The sequence below is a fragment of the Colius striatus genome, chromosome 4, assembly GCF_028858725.1.
Source record: "Colius striatus isolate bColStr4 chromosome 4, bColStr4.1.hap1, whole genome shotgun sequence".
Lineage (NCBI taxonomy): Eukaryota > Metazoa > Chordata > Aves > Coliiformes > Coliidae > Colius > Colius striatus.
In genome coordinates, this window is record NC_084762.1 from 24,236,788 (window position 1) to 24,251,247 (window position 14,460).

The 14,460-nt window shown below is 38.7% G+C and overlaps 1 protein-coding gene across 3 annotated transcripts in view; it reads right to left on the minus strand.

Moving 5' to 3' along the window:
* GRB10 (growth factor receptor bound protein 10) overlaps positions 1-14,460 on the minus strand; it is a 142,890-nt gene that overhangs the window by 52,485 nt on the left and 75,945 nt on the right. For all 3 annotated transcript variants that reach the window (XR_009818661.1, XM_061995571.1, XM_061995570.1), the window contains exons 4-5: positions 6,715-6,931; positions 3,803-3,944 (exon numbers count right to left, since the gene is read on the minus strand). Coding sequence is in view for 2 of the 3 variants with exons in the window: in XM_061995570.1 (XP_061851554.1) it covers positions 3,803-3,944; positions 6,715-6,931 (359 nt within the window). In the remaining variant the exon portion in view is untranslated. The remainder of the gene's footprint in view (positions 1-3,802; positions 3,945-6,714; positions 6,932-14,460) is intronic.

Consider the following 14,460-nt stretch of genomic DNA (forward strand, 5'->3'; position numbering starts at 1 on the left):
GTTTATACCAGCAAGACAAAGATGAACTTCGATTAGCGGTAACCTAGCTGTCTAATGTTTTCAGCCATCTTTTGGACAAATGTTTCATCTTAGTTCGGTGTAACATTCTGGTTTTCATTTTCCTTAGACAAATGTATTTAAGTAAATGATGTTCTAAAAACTTTCAGTGGTCCCTTCTCCTAGCCCACGTGGTCCCCTTCATGACATGGGGTGATCTCATGTTTGTAGGTGTGCGTGCATTTCATGAACAGAATCACAAAGAATGGTGGGGGTTAGAAAGGACCTGTAGAGATCATCTAGTCCAACCCCCGTGCGGAAGCAGGTCCACCTAGATTTACACAGGAACGTGTCCAGGCAGGTTTTGAAAACCTCCCAGGAACAAGACTCCACAATCTCCCTGGGAAGCCTGTGTCAGGGCTCCATCATCCTCACTGGAAATAAGTTTCTCCTCATGTTCAAGTGGAACTTCCTGTGTTCCAACTTGTGCCTGTTACCCCTTGTCCTGTCACTGGGTGAAAAAGGATCTGCCCCATCTTCTTGACACCTGACCTTTAGGTATTTATAAGCACTGAACAGGTCCCCTATCAGGCTTCTCTCCTTCAGGCTAAACAATTCCAAGGCTCACAGCCTTTCCTCATCAGAGAGATAGTTCCAGTCCCCTGATAATCTTGGTGATCCTGCTCTGGGCTTTCCAGCAGTTCCCTGTCCCTCTTGAGCTGGGGAGCCCAGACACAGGACTCCAGATGAGATCTCATCAGGGCAGAATAGAGAAGGATGAACAAATATGTGGGGAAAAGGAAGGGGTGGGGGGGGGAGAAATAAAATAGCCTTGCAACATCCCATGGCATTACCCAGAAAATGTTCTTCCTGCTCCCATCTTTACTTGCCCTTCCCAGCATGGAAAGTGTAAGTGCTTACATGCTTGCAGAGCTCTGATGAAGTTTCTTGCAGTTGGGCTCTGTGGTGAGAGGCAGACAGAAGGTACTTGGAGTACAGACACTCGATGGAGAAAATGACTGGGCATACACTCATCAGGTAATTCTCCTCCCATCAGTCTTTTCCTGACCAAGTTCAGGGATAGCGCTGCTCTTGACTCAAGAACTTAAAAGTTTTTTTGGCAGCTACCACTTGAAGGGTAATACTTTCCCTAAAGACAAGATATCTGCAGTGTCTCTCTCACCACAGTTAACTACTGACTCAATAGCACAGCTAGTTGGTACTTTTCAACCAGGTACTCACTAGTTGGTTGACTCCATTACTAAAACTTCAGTGGTACCAATTTTTTACAGAACTATGTGTCATTCACAATCAATGGGTCAACATGAAACCTTTTCTTACCATAAAACTTATCTCAGAGTGGATTGTTTCCACCTAGAGAACTGTAATACAGGATCATAGCATTGGACTCCCAAGGAGGATGTATTACTGGTTTAATTACCAGTAGTTTCTTAACCTCTACTGCCAGATGTGCTTGGTTGCACAACTGCATTAGTCTGGATCCCACCACCACAGAGATTGCTCAGTACAGTCTTTGAAAAATAAAATAAAGATTTATAATTATTTCTCTTCCAAGTCTTTTACTAATAAATGATGTGGCAGTTATTTTTTTTAAGAACATAGGCAGGTTGAATATCTACAAAATATTTTAATTTGGGCTTTTTTCTAAAGCAGTATCCACAGTCAAATAAAAAACCACCACATTTGGAATGATTTCAATAAGCGTAACATTCCAGTTTTACCTCACACAGTGAAATATTGATGCTCCCCTTAAATGACTATCCCATTAATATTTACAAATATCTAAATGGTGGATATCAGGAGGCTGGAGCAGCACTTTTTTCTGTTGTATTTAGAGACAGGACAAGGGGTAATGGAAAGAAGCTGGAACACAAAAAGTTCCACTTAAAAATAAGGAAAAACTATTTCACTGTGAGAGTGAAGGAGCACTGGAACAGGCTGCCCAGGGAGGGTGTGGAGTCTCCTTCCTTCGAGATCTTCAAGACCCACTTGGACATGTTCCTGTGTGACCTGATCTAAGTGGATCTGCTTTAGCAGGGGAGTTGGACTAGATAATCTGTAAAGGTCCCTTTCATCCCCTACCAATTCTATGAGTCCATGATTTGCCTACATAGGTTTTGTGCTAGTACAGAGGACCTGTTATTTCTCACTGTTCTCTGTCTTCTGGGGAGCAGCTGTGGTATGCTCCTGAAATGGAGTAATGGATTGTCTTTAAGAACTCCAACAGTAAGCGTATCAACACAATATACATATATATTCATTCATTTTAGGCTTTCAAATGACTTGTGAAAATTTTCCATTTTAAAAAAGGTAGTGTTTTTCTTTTAATAAATAGGTAAAAATTAGGAAAATATCTACTTTTGTTCTGTCTTTCTAGCCATCATCTTACATAAATTAAACAACTGTTTACTTTTATATTTATGTGCTGTTAAACCACTAGTTTCTAAATTCCATTGAAAACTGATGCACAGATCATTTCTTTAGGGTGGCTTGGTTAATTCTGATACAACATAAAGCTAAAAGGCAAAGAATCTCTGAAACTGGGGAACTTTTGTAAATATAAACATAGGTTCATCAGTAACTTCAGTTTGCCTCTGAAAGGCAGCTATACCTCTAAGGAGGCAGAACTGTTCCTTGTTCTGTCTCCCTGGAATCAGGTAGCACTGCTTCTGTAAAACAGCCTGTCTGCTTAGCTGATACAACCCAAGCCTCTAACGAGATCCTGCTAAATTCACAATGGGACGGGTCAATTTTTGCTAAATTATCTGTTTTGTACATAATTCAGTAAAACCAACAAAGATGCACTCTGTCTTTCAAGAAAAGCAGACAATGGTTTATGGCAATGTAAAGAAATACAGATGATCCAAGAGTGTTCATTAGGGTCTACTGATTATGGCTGAACTGTTCATCCAAACCCTTTTATCATTCAGAGAAGATACAGAAGCTACTCAAAATTAATTGAGCAGTGATGCAGAACACATATTTTTGGGTACTCAAGCACTGAACTGTTCTAAGCCAATAGCCAGAGCAATCCATCTTTTCATCTCCATACAAGTCAGCACGGTTAACAAAATAAACATCTTTGAGCCCAACTTTGGTCTTTAAATGGGCTCAAGGAGATACAAAGCAAGACGGTCGTTTCCCAGAAAGTGAAGTAGGATAGAGAAGAAAAACAGTTTGCATTGTCTCTGAGGACCATGTGAGAGCTCGGTCTGTGCTATCTTCACTACCAAGAACCCAGACAGCTGCTCAACCAGCTTTCTGGGTGACAGTGCTTCCTTGAAGTCTCATTACAAGCAGCTGTTCCTAGTTACACAACCTAAGAATATTATTTTGCTTTTTGAGCAGTTTAATGGTAATCAGCAAAATAAAGCAGCACCATGTCCTTAAAGAAAATGGCTGTTCAGTATAGCTGTGGCACCTAAAGTATGCAGAAGATTATGCACAGATCCTCCAACTCTAAGCTAAGTAACTTGACTTCTGAATTAGTGATTCATTGCTTTGGACAATAAAATCCAAAAGATATTAGGCACTGCGGCTTCATTCACAACATGCATATATCTGAAAGAGTTGTTTCATTTTTATACTTCATTCTCACAAACCTTTCAAAAAAAAGTCTGAAACCTGTTTGAAGACACTTTCTTGGCCAGTGCTGCGTTACTGAAAGACAAAGCCTTCAAGTGCTTCAACTTAATGTTGAAACTTTCTTTCTGCCTTTGAAGTGATATAGTCCACTGGTGGTTTGAATGCAAATGGATGACCCAAACCTTCATCCTATACTCACATGCTTATTAGCAGGTTGAGTCTGAGGTAAAGATCCAGAGGCCAGAACCGGAGAGCTTGCGGGGCTACAAAGTTCCGGGAAGGGATTTGGGATGGCAGGCAAAGACGATGTTCTGAATTGCTGTTCTTCTTCTTGAAGACGCCTATAAACACAGAAGCACTAAGAATTAAGAGGAGCAAACTGGTATCACTTGAACTTGACCTCCTGCCCCACCAGTTATGATAATTATATTAAAAGAAAAAGAACTAAACCTGTTCTTTTTCTAAGCAACTACAAGCAGAAAGTATGTAACTGTATGTAAAAAATGACCAGTTAGGCACCCTTGCTTGTTTTGTTGCTTGTAACTTGATTGCTTGGGTAACTGACATAACTGTGCACATAAACAGAAATATCCTTGCTGTTGTAAGCATTAGCTTATAAGCTCTGTGTGCCATAAAGACAGTTAAACTCTTTCAAACCACTGTGAAAGAGGAGACCACAGGGGCAGTCACTTGGATTCAAATTCCATGTGGACCTTCAAATGAAGGTGTACCCCTGTAAAGTCTCTAAGGTGAGGCTGAAACCAATATTGTCACCTCACTACAACATCAAATTCCATCTCCATGCAACTCAGCATTTCCTGAAGAAATGAAAATGCAAGGACTCAGCTTGAGTAATAAACTGCCATTATGCAGTTGTACGGTTACTGTCCAGACAAATTTGCATCTCACAAGATATATCTCAGAACTCTAGATAGGACCAACAGTGTTTCAAGTTCCAGTTCACAATACTCCTGTGCTGCCCACATCAACAAAAGGAAAACTAAAGTCTACCAGTTTCCACTGAAAATCTTGAAAAGAGGTAAGACTTATTCGTGACCAGAGGGTAGCTTTAGGTTTCTCTCCTGATTGGTCAGTCAGGAGACATACGAGGTGACCTCCTGCAGAAGGCCCTGGGCAGAAGGCACCATCTAGCGGCAACCTTGCAAGTTTCCAGAGACAATCCACCAACTCCTGGGTTTGAAATGCAAAGCAATCAAAACTCAGCTTGTCCTCATTTTGTCCTATGCCTTCAGCAAGCAAAGCTTTCTTAACAGAGCTGCCTGGGAGACAGCTGCTGGGTTTGCCACTGGCAGCGTGTCCCACTCTGGGCACGCTCACCAGATGCCAGAGGCTGGGAAATCTGCTCCGCAGGTAACTCTATCCTGTAATTTAGTTTGGTGTTCCATGAATGAGCCTCACAGATTTTGGGGTTTGCTATAAAAAGTAGGTTCTAACCATAACTATGAGCCATGGAAATGACTACTTGACCTGCTTGATTTTTTTTTTCATGCTACCCACGAGTGCACTTCCCTGTAGCCCAAGGATGGTGTAAGATTTCTTCAGCCCAGTAGACTCATAGCAGCAGCTATGCAATAGTGCTTTATACTGCAACTTTCTGATTTATCTCCATTATAAGAAGTAGAAATACAGACTCAATAATTACAAAAGGTGTGGGGTTTTCTTACAATGAGAATTTGCTATGCTATGCAATATTTGCTATTGCTATTTGCTCTGCCTATCCTGCTGCAATGTCTCGATTCCGTAACTGATACACACATAAAACTATGCTCTTAAAGAGAATTACCACAGTCAACCTTTCTGTTCTGGCTGCAAAAAAAGACACTGCCACCCTCCTCTATGGGAATGGGGTCTAGATAATGGTGAAACTTTTATTCAGGGTTATTTTCTTTAATAAACACATGATGTTCTGCGTATGGAAGTACAGACTTCAGAAAGGCAGAGTGTTCTCAAAAAAACAGTTGATAAGATTTGAAATGCCAAAAATAGTTTAAGTGTTTTGATTGAGATATTTACAGAACATCAACAGTTTTGGTACCGTAGAGACTGTTTTTTCTAGTACAGCCCTATTCAAGGTTAAATATGAAGTATTTGTAAAAATGATTCCATCATTAACTGACTTGGTTGTATTGCAGTTACTGCACACTACATATGTATATGTAGTACACACTACATATACTATGAATATACAGAAAAACTGTCTGATGAATACCATCCCTACAGGAAATACATCAGAGTAAAGAAATACATCAGAGTAAACAACTTTTCCCCATCTGGTTTGTTGTTTGGCTTTTTTTTTTTTTTAATATATTTACTTCTCACTTCCTTTGGAAAAGACACCATTAACCAGAAGGAAAGGAAAACTCCAAATCACTCCAATTCAGAAAATTTACCTACTTGTGCTTACAGGAGCTTCCTTCCTTCTGCTGCCTAAAAAGATTTTCAGAACCTCAACATCACCTCCACCACCAGAGACTCTCCAGTCACCACCAAAAGTATTCAATTTGAAGCGTGAATTCAAGTCCCCATCCTGACAACTGAAACACAAACACTTCTTTTTTTTTTTTTTTTTTTTTAATGACTCTCTTAATGCATTCACGTCAAAGAGTTGAAAGTGCTCTAGGAAGACCAGTTAAATAACTATGATGTGCACTTGTTTGTCTTGGAGTGTTCAGAAAACCTCCAGAAAAAAAGAATTAATTTTTGTATATCAAGACTAGCTGAATATACTCTCATCTATCTACAGAACTTGTTCTGTCTTATAAAGAACCTGTCAGTGGGCACCAAATCCAAGAGAACAGTTTGTAACAGTTTGGAAATAAATCCAAATATGGACATCACTTCTGCAAGGTGGCAGCAATGATACACTTCTACACATCTGCTACTACAGGTACATGAGACATGAATTAAAAAAGAATGAAAATGTGACATTTCTGCATTTTACAAAACACATGGAAAATTTATGTCCTTTGCCTAGCTGGTACATTTTTTAGTAGGATCCTGCCAAAGCTCATTTCCTATTTTAAATTTTAGTGCTTTTGAAGCTAGTGCAAGGCAACTTTAAAAAAAAGGAGGCAAGTCCCTTGCTCCTACCTGACTGCCATAATGCGCACTGGCTGAGACCGTTGCACCTTCTGCCTTGAAGACATGGACTGCAGTGCACCAGATCCTGAGGATGGCAACTGGCTGCGGTTCAGCTGACCATTTTGAAGAAGAGGAGTGGTTTCCGACTGCATACTGCATGTAGAGTATAAGTTCTCAAATGAGGAATTCATGTCATTTACCAAAGCTTCTAGGTCCACGTCATCATCTGAAACACAACATAAAAGCAGTGTAACATCTGGAAATGCCAGATAAAAGAAGTTTGTAAAGTCTAAAGTTTCAGTCAAGTTTTCATATAATTTTATAGTTATATTTTTTATAGTGCAAATTTTTATTGCAGAAATCATTTATTTACTTTAGAGCAGATAAACATAGCTAAGAACAGCTAGCAATGGACATTCATTTTGCCTGCCTTGGTGAAAAGCTACTGACACAGAATGAAACATTTCTACTACAGTATTTGCTACACATATATAACCAGAGTTTGTTGGGATTTTTTAATAACATCAACGCTAATGTGAAGCACCACTTCACTTGCTGATAAATTGACATACATTTTGAGAATATATCACTGAGGTGTAAGCTGAACTGAGGTGTATGTCTCAAGTTCAGATTGTCAAACACTGTAATAAACCCTCTGCAAGAACAAATAGTTTAGAATTAAAAAAGCAAGACAGTGTTGCAGAAGCCATGAGGTGGAAGACACACTTTGCTGTACATGTAGGAAGGTGACTATTTTTTTTTTTAAACCCCATCCGTATTTCTGCATGTTTTTGTGATACAGTATTTTGAAAGGCAATGCAAGCTCTTAACTATGACTCCAAGGACTTTTTAATAAAAAGATCTGTATCCTTGCTCTTGCAATGTGGCAGAAACCTGTGCTTTTAAGAGTTCAAAGTACATCAACCAGGAATGCGGTGTGGGTGGTTGGAAGAACCTCACTAGGATTTTAGTCCCTAAAACGTGCACCAATCTTTCTATATACACCATCTTACTTCACAGTAACTTGTGCTGATTCGTTCTTCCTTAACAATATAATTATTCTTCAAGACAACAAAACTCTGCAAGTCGTTTGCACTAACCACTCTCTGAACTCCTATTGCAGAGTACTGTAATTACTCCCTAGCCACAAGTTATGTCACTCCCTATCAGGAGTTCAGTGGGTTGATGAACACACACATCGATATCTGCTTCTGGTTACTGCACAGTCACTGCCTGAACAGCTACTTCAGACTGAACGCAACTTTTTGCATCAAAAAATGTACCCTTATTTTCCATGTGTATCACTTGGCCTGGTAAAGTATATTGCTGCTGCTTGCAAACCTCGTATCTCACAAAACTCTTTGTAACATGGATAGAACATAAAGCAAAGCAGTACAGCTAGGAAACGTTTAGAAAGCACTATGCAGCTAACCTAAGCTTTTCACCCCAGGTATTTTCTGATACCCACGCTTTTGACACATTTTCTAGGTAAATGAATCACTTAGAGCAGATATGCAGCTTGTCATCAATTACAGTACCTTCTTTGAGATACCATAAACAGTTTTGTATCAATATCACCTTTCTTGATGATAAACTGCAAAAGAGCACCACTCAAATTCTGTCCACCAACAACATGCCTCATGGCATAATGGGATATGGATGTGGAATTCACATGACAATTGTTTTGGATGCTGATGATCCCAGTTCTCAGTGCTAGATCAACTAAAGAATTAAATAAGTGCTGGTCATGTACCTACTCTGAGCTCTATTTAATGACCTGAAACACTATATTTCTCACTGAAAGTTGGTAGGCCTTTTACTTAAAGTAAAAGCCACTTGGCCTTCATTGAACATGTACTCACAGGATTTTCAGGCCTGAATGTGCATTAAAAAAAAAAACAAAAAAAACCTCCATCAACCCACAAACAGGTTTCTTCCTTTCATCTCTTTAATGTTATTTCTCTGGGTCTCTGTACTTAACAGCTACTACCCTACTACTGAGACTCACCTTCACTAGGCTACACCATCTTCTCTGTCAGCTATTTCATACGCTTTCAAGAATCTAGACTTTGCTTTGCTTGGACAAAGCCTATAATAATTTTACTGCTATTTTTAGGGATTTTTAGACAGAGTTGCAATTGAAATTTCATTTCATCCTCCAGGTAGACATATCAAAAATACTTCTTGAGCAATCACAAGGGAATCACGGGAGTAGAACTATAAAGAGGAAGAGGCTGAATTACAAGGCTTTTGAATTGTATCATTCATTTAAAGTACCAGAAGATTGAGCTGTAGAGTGTCAGGTGGCTGTCAAGGAAAAATGTAGGGGTTGTATGAAAAGACAGACCTTGGCCACAGAGTCCGAGAGTAAATTACAGCAACTAACAGCAATTGTTTAGCAGAGTGAAAGGCAGAAAGGGAAGAAAGTCAAGGAGTACATTCTAAGGAAGTCCATACGGCTTGGTCCCTGAGAGTGTTAATTTATTAACAACTTAGACAAAGCTATTAGCACACAAGATCATGAAGTTTCAGATGACTGTAACATGGGAGATATGATCAAGAGTCAGATCAAGCTATCCCTGAATAATCAAATAGGCACAAAGGTGTAATATGAAGTCTAATATGCATAAAATGAGGCACTTCATGCAAAACACTAAGCAAATCAGTACACAGTTTTAAAGCATCAAGCTACCATTAGCAGGCTTTTAAGCATATCAATTTCACACCTAAATTCAATTTCCAACAGGACTGGCATTGACAAGGTTTCCTAATAATATATTCCACTGCATCCAGAATCTGGTTTCACTCCTCAGTCAGCTCTTTTTCATTGTGGGTGCAGCACTGTTGATAATAGCCCTCCGTCTTTTTATAAAACTTACATAGAGGTGTAGATCCTTGAGCTTTTCAAAGACAAAGCCTGCAATCTTGAATTTCATACAGTTTAATCTCTATACAATACCACTTACTACTAAATACCATTATGTTTTGGAGAGGTTTCAGCATGCTGCAATAGAAAACCTCACTGCTGTAGTCTACCTCAGAAGTGTCAGCAGATGTCTCAGCCTGCCAAGTAATCCAGCATGTTATTTGCAATGCTTCTCTACAGAGCTTAACTACATAAAAAGTAAATAAGGCATCCATGAGATTTCTATGTCATTTGAACCATTTACAGGTATATTGTTCTGAAGGATATTGTCACAGACAGCATCATCCTTCCAAGAATCGTTCTCTACCAACCAGTGAGATCCAGCTTCTATCAAAAAAAACCCTAAATGAAAAAACCAAAAAGCTGACAAAACTGATTTTGAGGACGCTTACTGGTTAACAGCAAAACTTACAAGTCATTAGGATTTGAGCCATTATGGCAATCATGGTCTACACATACACAAATTCTATGACTGACTTGGAAGAAATTAACTTGGTAGGTTATAACAGACTTAGTCGCAAGTAGCTGAGAAGCCTCCAGCTACCGTGCAGACATGCTTCCAGGGATACTACAGGCTATTTTCCTTAATCTGCATGGAATTCTGCCCATAAGATCAAGGGGTACAGAAATAGATTTTTGAGAATATTTCTAAAATGGCTGTATTACTTTTCTGTCACCATAGGTGTAAGTCTGATATCACATGCAAACTAATGTGTATATAAAAGTGTTTGATGTTACATTAAGACAGCTGTTGATTGACCATCTATCCCTATTTGAAAGCCTAAGCTCCAGTGGTTTCCCAAAAGGAGTTTCAGTGCAGTAGTTTAAGATCCAGCTTGACAAAGCAAAGAAGCTAAGATACAACTTATCTAAGATTTTATTCAAGTTTAGCTCAGTAGAGGATAATATTGAACTGCACAGGCCCTTCTGCACACAGTAATTAATCCTCAAAGAGACTCATGGAAACAGCAAAAGAAAAGGAACGTATCGTTGCATACACCCTAGCATCCTGCACTGATGATGTAGTGAAATACTATGTAAATCATACGTAATACAGAGAAAATACATTTACATTAAAATGAAATGAAAGAATTAACTGGAGTTTAAAAGGGTAAAAAAGACATCTAAAATACTTGTGGTATCCACCGTGTCTCTTTCCAATCTCCTAAAGCTGCATCTAGCTTATTCTGATTCATACTGGTGATGCAAGTATTTTTTGCAAAGTTTTTGATATTGTGGAAAACTTCATGTTTTATGATAAAAAAATTCAGGTAAGGATTATCACAATGAGATGTGCACATGAACTCCTTTGACAAGATAACGTCTTATTAAGGAGACTCCTTGCACAAGAACACTGCAGCACATCCCTCCAGTGCCATGTCCAAGCGCTGTTTTGGTAGGATTTTTTAGAAATTCCAACCACTAAAACTTCCTGAAAATATACCATTGCTGGTAACACACAGCTGTAATGATGCACAAACAAGTCAACTCTAGGTAACACTTACCCTCCTCTGTCACTTTCTCCTACTGACCTTGTAACTACATTTATTACCTTTACACAAATGTCTCTCCTCTCTCCACACCATTTTATCTTCCACTAATGTCATAGGCATCAGTTGTCTATTTGGACTTGCACATCTTGTACACCAGAACAGCTATCTCCTGCCCCACTACAGTTTCATGCATTTAATACTTGACAGCTTCTACAACTCTGTGAGACGCATGCAAGAAAAGGTGGACGACAATAAACAGATTTCTTACATTTTTTTAAAAACCTCACAGTGATCTACAGTGACGCTGCAGCTGAATGACACCTTCCATTTCCCAATGTCAGTTCTGGCTCTATGCAAGCTCTCCTCAGTTATAAAAATACCAAGACTGCCTTGGCTGAATATCAGAAGCTTAGAGGGTTTTTTTGTTTGCTTTGAGTGAAGGCAGAAAATACAAACTCAAGTCCAGAGTGTTCACAATCTGAATTTAAAACTGCAAGCCTGAACCTCAAAACTTTATGTATCCTGTAAGTTCCTTTCTTTCGTGAAAAGTCCTTTCCTTTATTACTTTCTAATGGCATCAACTTAACTGAAATCTTCTACTTTGTACCATAACTATGGTCTCTGGCCTACAAAATGTCACATCAGTGCATCTGCAGCTTCCAAAATGCTAAATGGACCATGTTGCAGAAAAAAAGGGCAAGAAGTAGAGATGCTGGTCAGTAAAAGAGCAGGAAATTTAAACACACAGACAAGTCAAGAGCTTCGGTATTTCCTGGGTGATTTTTAACTCCCTCACACACCTGTTCCCATTTCTGTCAGTGTGGCGAGGACAGCTAACAGCAAATATATGTTTGTTAACTACAGGTGCTGGAGAGAATTTACTTTATAAATGCCTCTTTACTAAAGGTTCATGGTCAGGCTCCAGAGATATTAACATATACCTAATAGATTTCTTGAAATAGAATACAAACTAAATTGAACAAAATTAATGTTGCTAGGTAACAACTGTAGAAATAAACTACATATGAAAAGTGGTTTTTACTAAAAAATAATCAAAGCATTAACAAGTAACAGCAGCAACTAGCTATAGGTGTCCTACAGTATGAAGGAATGAAGTTGTACCCTCAGTATTGTCCTTACCACATAAAAGAAGTTTGAGGAATTCTGATGAGGAAAAAAAAGGAGAGTTAAAAAAAATGGAATATTCAGTCCTTGTTCAGTTCACACACCTAACACTTGAAAAATCATAAAGATGCTGAAAGCATTTGGGTGGAGTGGGGTGCATCAGGAGGATTTGTTTACTTCCAGGGACAAACTGATGATTTTAATAATTTTGCCTTTTGATTAGCCTGCAGTTATTCATATACAACATTCTGAAGCACCTCCCAATATACATGTTCCCATTTCTAACTCAAGAACTATAGCATTACATTGTTCCTTTTGTGGAGTGGACAGACATTGGTTGCCTTGACAGAAAACTGCTGTAGGTGAGTATCAACACCACCACCCTGGGGCCCTCACTGAGCTTCAAGGCATAGGCCTTGAAGTACTAATGGCATTAGTCAAGGATCTGAAACCCAAGGAAACATCTAAAACATCTAGAATGCTCATTATTCATATACATATCAGCTTTATTAGAACTATGAAGGGATAAAATAAATCATGGTTAGGTCAGTCCCCTTTCTAGATACCCACATCCCATATGGAGAACACAGAGATGGGGATTCAATCTTCCCAATATCCTTTTCAAGTAAGAAACTTGCAGTTTTAAAAAAACAAAACAAAAGCAAGAAAAGTAGGGAAAAAGCCCACATTTCTAAAAGAAACATCAGGTCAAAGTTTGAATCCAAAGTCAAATAGGACACCAGCTGATCCCACATGACAATGGGACTGATTGGCTCCTGTTGGGCAAGCACATCACACACCCTTGTCCATGGCTGATGGCAGAACTCCTGGTAACAGCCGTAACTAGCAACTGTCAGCCTTTCAAACTCCTCTTTCTTGCAGAGCCACTGCTGTAGAGTAAATACTGAGTAAACACATCACTCAAAGCAGAATCTGACATTAAATAGACCTCCAGGAAATTGTCATTCCTGAGTCCATTATAAAGTCCTGTCAGAAGATTCATTTTCAAGAAACTGCCAACATCTGCAGCTTTCTTTGATGAACATTAGGTTCAGTAGTCTCCTTGTGCCATCTTCTCATGTAATTTACTTTTTCTCTGTTTATTAGTTTAAAAAAAAGATTGAGAAAGACCTTAAAAAGAAGTGATTTGTTTGGTTGGGTTTATCTAGACAGAAGAAAATCCAAAACAGCCTCAGTTACCCAGAGTATAGAAAATAATATTGAGGAGAGAAGCAGCACCATAGAGCCCAGACCTGAGATAAGAGCAGATTAATCCTCAAAAAACCCTCAAGAGAGACAGAGCAGTTGCACCGGTGAAGGATGCAATATGCCTCAGCATGAGCAGACCAGACTGATTTTCTGATCCAAACATGAACAGAGGAACACCTAAAGTCGTAGTTGTGTAAGAAATAGTCAAGCACCTTATTATGGCTTTTTCTTTACTCAGGATGAAAAAGAGAGTGAGCATGAGTGAATGAAGACAGACAAACTGATCAACCCAAAAGCTCCATCAATACATCCCAAAATGATGACTACAGAAAGACTATTACTCATCCTTCAAGAAGACATGGTTGAGGTAATACCTGAGCAGAAGAATAGCTCCTAGCCTGTGCAGCCCACAAAAAAGCCATATATAAAATCCACTTAAGCTTTCCAGATAATGGCAAAAAACTATGTTAACCTTCTGAGCCATTAAAGTACTTTAAAGTCATAACTTAGGATACACAATATTGGATGGCAATAGATAGATGAGCCAAAATGTCTGCTGACCACACAGTAAATGCTTGGCAGATTGCATCTTATATTAGACAGTCATATTTATGAGTGAATGGCTTTAAGAAGATATCCTATATCAGCAAGAGTTGTAATTTGATATAGCAAAAGTGAAGTTTAGTTGCGTATTTATTAAGATTACATCATTTTACATTAAGGAAACCAAATAAAAATAACTCTGTTTTTCTCATGCATACAGCAATGAAAATTATTATTTTTCAGAATTTATTCTACTGTTTCCTATATATACATTTCTACTCGTAATGCTTCTCAAGTTTTACTTGGGCATCTTCTCATTGTCTGTGTCAAAATGGAGCACAAACCAAATATACATGAATAAACACCACTGACAGACAAGTCATAGCTCAAAAAGGACTTAAAAATTCAGCCAGACAAGAAGAGCTATCAGACATCTTACAAGTCTAAAGCCACTAAAGG